Genomic DNA, 3772 nt, shown 5'->3' with positions numbered 1-3772 from the left:
GACTTGGAGTGTGAGGCTAGGTGCTATATTGGATTTGGTTAAGATAATTTCCATCCCTCTATCTGAATACCCCAAAGACTAGGGGAGGAAGTAGCGAGGGTAGGACAATTGTGTCAACTCATTCAAGAATCACCCGAGTCTGTAAAGAGAGAGGACTTATGGGTTCGCTTTTTCTGCTGAAGTAAAAGTAATATAATGTCATTTTGCAATAAAAATGATGATAATTTTATAATTTTAATTTATTTTAAAGTTATTATAATCTTTATAATTTAATTTTTTAATTTTTCAATTTCAAAACAACGTCTCACAAATATTTCTGTGTGTATAAATTGAGTGATAAATGATAATAGACGCGATCAATTTTAAAAAGACTAGCAAATTCAAAGTTCATTTTCATTTCAAAGAACTAACCAAACAAAAGAATTGGCACAAACATGAACCAAAAAGCGAAATACAATTTAAAGATTCGATTATGGACAAAAGAAAGGTGCGTCAACTGGCTGATTGAAACCTTTGTTGACACAAAATTTCCCCTACACTAAAATTTTCCTATAATTTGTTCATTTCCCAAAGTTACAACTTTTTTTTTTTTTTCCCCACTCAACTCTATTACTTAGATTCCCATTGCATTACAACAATCACATTGATTAAGCAAAAGCCATAACCCCCACCATTTTCTTCCCACTTGTCCTTAATCAAGTCCTAAAAAAAATGGAGGGTAGGCAATGTCCATCATCAAGGTTAAAGGGCGATTGATTCATTCATTAGTTTGATTCCTCGTCATGTTAAATTAATTAACAATCGTTGGAATTGGATGATTGTTGTTGTTGTTGATCTCTCCTTAAATCAACCACCACCACGCTCACATTATCCGAACTATGCCTAGCCAACGCCAACTTGGTCAACAGAATTGACGCATCGGAGCAAGCCCTGTCCGAACCATCCGCCGCCACATCACTCCCGGGAGACCCAGGCGGCGGCGACGGCAGCTTCTGGGCCTTGAGGCACATCCTCACCACCCCACATGCGGTGTCGTTTGACACCACGTCCCATAGTCCATCACTCGCCAAAATCAAACACTCATCCTCGTCGCTACGCTCAGTTACCGTCACCTCCGGTTCCGAAATCACATACGGCTTCAGATAATTGTCACCTAAAAACACGGAAAACATACAAACGTTAGAAACAGAAACATAAAAAAAAAAAAAAAAAAAACATAACCACTTTTGCTAGAATGCGCAGTTCTTGGTGCTATCGTGCGCACTAGTGCTCAACTCACCTATGGCTCTTGACATAGCAAGCACCCCAAGCACTCTGGGCCCATCCCAATATATCACGCGCCCTCCAGCGGCTTGAACCCGGAGCAATTCGTCGGGTCGGTCGGGCTGCAAAAAAACCGGATCCAAAAACAGTTAGAACAAACTCGTTTTTTTTGTTTTTTTTTTTAGTTTTGTTTGTTTCTCGGAAAAGTTAAGGTAAGGAAAGCGACCTTGTGATCGGAGGAGAGTGGGATGGCGACGCCTTTTCGACAGAGGACGGCGCGTGAGTCGCCGCAGTTGGAGACGACGAGCTTGTCCTGGGTGACGACGGCGACGACGGCGGTGGATCCGACGGCGTCGCAGTGAGGAGTCTGAAGCTCACACCTACAAGGTGAGGTCTGGTTACTCTGACTCCAGCTCTGAACCTCATCATCCATTCGAGCAAAAGCATGCTCCATCGTCGATTTCCACTCCAAATTCTCACGCGCCACGTGAATCTCTTCCTTCACAATCTCGTGTAGCCTCTCCTTACACATAGTCGCAACCTGTTTCAAACAAATTAAAAAAAAAGTCTCAGAATCACTACCAAAAACAGAAACCCAAAATTCAAATAAACAAAAAACAAAAGAAGCACGTGCGAGAAAACGGACATGTGAGCAACCGTGACCGTCGAAAACACCGAAGTAGTTAAACTTTTCTTGAGAAAACGAAGGGTGAACAGAAACCGAATCTTCCATATCCCTTCTTCTACCACAAACCGAAGTAACACCAAACTTGGGACACTCTTCAACTTCCAAATCCCCCACCGTTGAGGAGGAAGAAGAAGAAACCTTCGAACGTTTCGGATCCTCCTCGTCTACCTTCACCTTCTTCTTCCCGTATCCGCCGACGCCACCGCCGCCGCCGGCGGCGGCGGCACTGGATTCTTCACAATCCTTAGGACAGAGATCCAGTCTGTGGCGTTTCCGGGAAGTGTCCGACGATGGCACTGCCATGTCGGCCATATATTTCAACGGAAGAAGGTCCAAACTCCGGCGCCGGGAAGGCCGTGAACTTGGCTCAATTGGAGCCGGAGTTTCACCTTCTCCAACAACACCACAGCAAATCCCAGCCATTAAGTCTCACCGAAGCTGCAAAATTTTTCTATTAACTAAGAGTTTTATTATTATGAGAACAGAACGAAGAGCAAAAGAGAGAAAAAAGGGTGAAGCGTTTGTGTGAGAAGACCCATTGAAATGGGTTTGGGGAGAAGCTTTTCTAGGCCTCTGAGGAATTCACCTGGGGGCCACACTTCCAATCACGGGCAGCCTGCCCGTCACCGTCACGGGCACCCATCCCACACTTACAATTTGGTATGATGCAATCTCCACCGTCCATCGTTTCACCATCCGCTTTCCCTATGGGACACGTGTTCTCTTTTCTTTTTCTAAAGTACTACGTGGCACCAATCATTTCTTTCCACGATATGTCGAAACGTTCTTGCTTTACAGACACGCATGTGGTCCTCTCCTCTCCTCTCTCTCTCTCTCTCTCATCTAATTCCAAACTATGTTTCTATTTCGTTTTTGTTTTCTAAAGTCTGAGGTATTTATTTAATTATGATTTTTTACTATGTTTAGTATTTTATTAGCTTAAGTGCATTAATTTTTATTCAAATATTTTTCTCTTTTTTAAAAAAAAAAAAAATATCTTTTTGTATTCCACTTTTAGGTCTCCTACGACACTCGGCCGGAAGATGTTACCACGTGGCTCCATCGTAGAATACGAGATTCCTGTTTGATTCTGCAATTCACGGCCGCTCCCCTCCGTGTACACTACACGCGCCTTTAGGGTCTGCTTTTTGTTTGTCAGTTTGTCTTTTCTGCACTCATTATTTTATTTTTATTCTTAACCATGTTCACCTTTATTTCATCGGAAGGTTTTTTTATACATGACGAATATTTGTAAAATTAAAATAAAATTACAATTCATTGATTTATTTCTCATCCTAATGACACATTCTTAATTTTTTTTAAGATCAAATACTCTTATGTTGTATACATTTCTTAAATTTAAGCTAGAGAGTATAAAAAGTATATAAGCAATTGTACGATGAAAGGAAAAAGGCTTTGTGTGACTGAACTAGAAGTCATGGAGGGAGAAAACGACATAACACAATCACAAATGTTACTCTTTACTCTTTATGCATACATGTATCCGTTCACAAAAAAAAATAAAAAAATTCATATCATTTAGTTCTTTTTTTATAAAAAAATGTAATAAATTGAAAGAATTTAATTTTTTTTTTTTAAATGTCAATGACAATATGTATTATTCTTTAAAAAATAAAAAAAATTGAATTAGTTTAAAAAATAATATCTACGAATGAAAATCTTCATGATATCAATCAACACTAATAGTAAAGGAACACGTGTTCAAAAAAACTAAAAGTATTTAAAACTAATAATAAGATACAAATATTAAAGTAAGTGAAAAAAAAGAAAAGAGGAGCGTGGAGTGACGGTGGTGGTTGT

At 39.8% G+C, this 3772-nt stretch overlaps 1 protein-coding gene across 2 annotated transcripts; it reads right to left on the bottom strand.

The window, feature by feature from the left end:
• Positions 1-435: 435 nt before the first annotated feature.
• LOC133311835 (protein phosphatase 2C 37-like) lies at positions 436-2480 on the bottom strand. Of its 2 annotated transcripts, XM_061512944.1 has the most exons (5): positions 2174-2480; positions 1910-2119; positions 1490-1804; positions 1280-1385; positions 436-1153 (listed from the first exon to the last, which is right to left on the bottom strand). In XM_061512944.1, the coding sequence occupies exons 1-5, from the start codon at positions 2372-2374 to the stop codon at positions 795-797; spliced, it is 1191 nt and encodes a 396-aa protein (XP_061368928.1). In that variant the 5' UTR covers positions 2375-2480; the 3' UTR covers positions 436-794. The 2 variants fall into 2 exon arrangements, with proteins under 2 accessions (XP_061368928.1, XP_061368927.1); XM_061512943.1 differs by having other exon boundaries at positions 1910-2480.
• Positions 2481-3772: the final 1292 nt, after the last annotated feature.

The sequence above is a fragment of the Gastrolobium bilobum genome, unplaced genomic scaffold (assembly GCF_033153095.1).
Source record: "Gastrolobium bilobum isolate Gb01-03AN ecotype WA unplaced genomic scaffold, APGP_CSIRO_Gbil_v1 utg739, whole genome shotgun sequence".
Lineage (NCBI taxonomy): Eukaryota > Viridiplantae > Streptophyta > Magnoliopsida > Fabales > Fabaceae > Gastrolobium > Gastrolobium bilobum.
The sequence above is the reverse complement of the archived record's forward strand: the minus strand, read 5'-3'. Positions and strand labels throughout refer to the sequence as shown.

Coding starts and splice junctions, on each gene's coding strand:
- LOC133311835 (XM_061512943.1), bottom strand. CDS start 2,374: ATGGCTGGGATTTGCTGTGGTGTTGTTGGAGAAGGTGAAACTCCGGCT. Junction 1,386..1,489: donor CACTCTCCTCCGATCACAAG/GTCGCTTTCCTT, acceptor GTTTTTTTGCAG/CCCGACCGACCCGACGAATT. Junction 1,154..1,279: donor TGCTATGTCAAGAGCCATAG/GTGAGTTGAGCA, acceptor CCGTGTTTTTAG/GTGACAATTATCTGAAGCCG.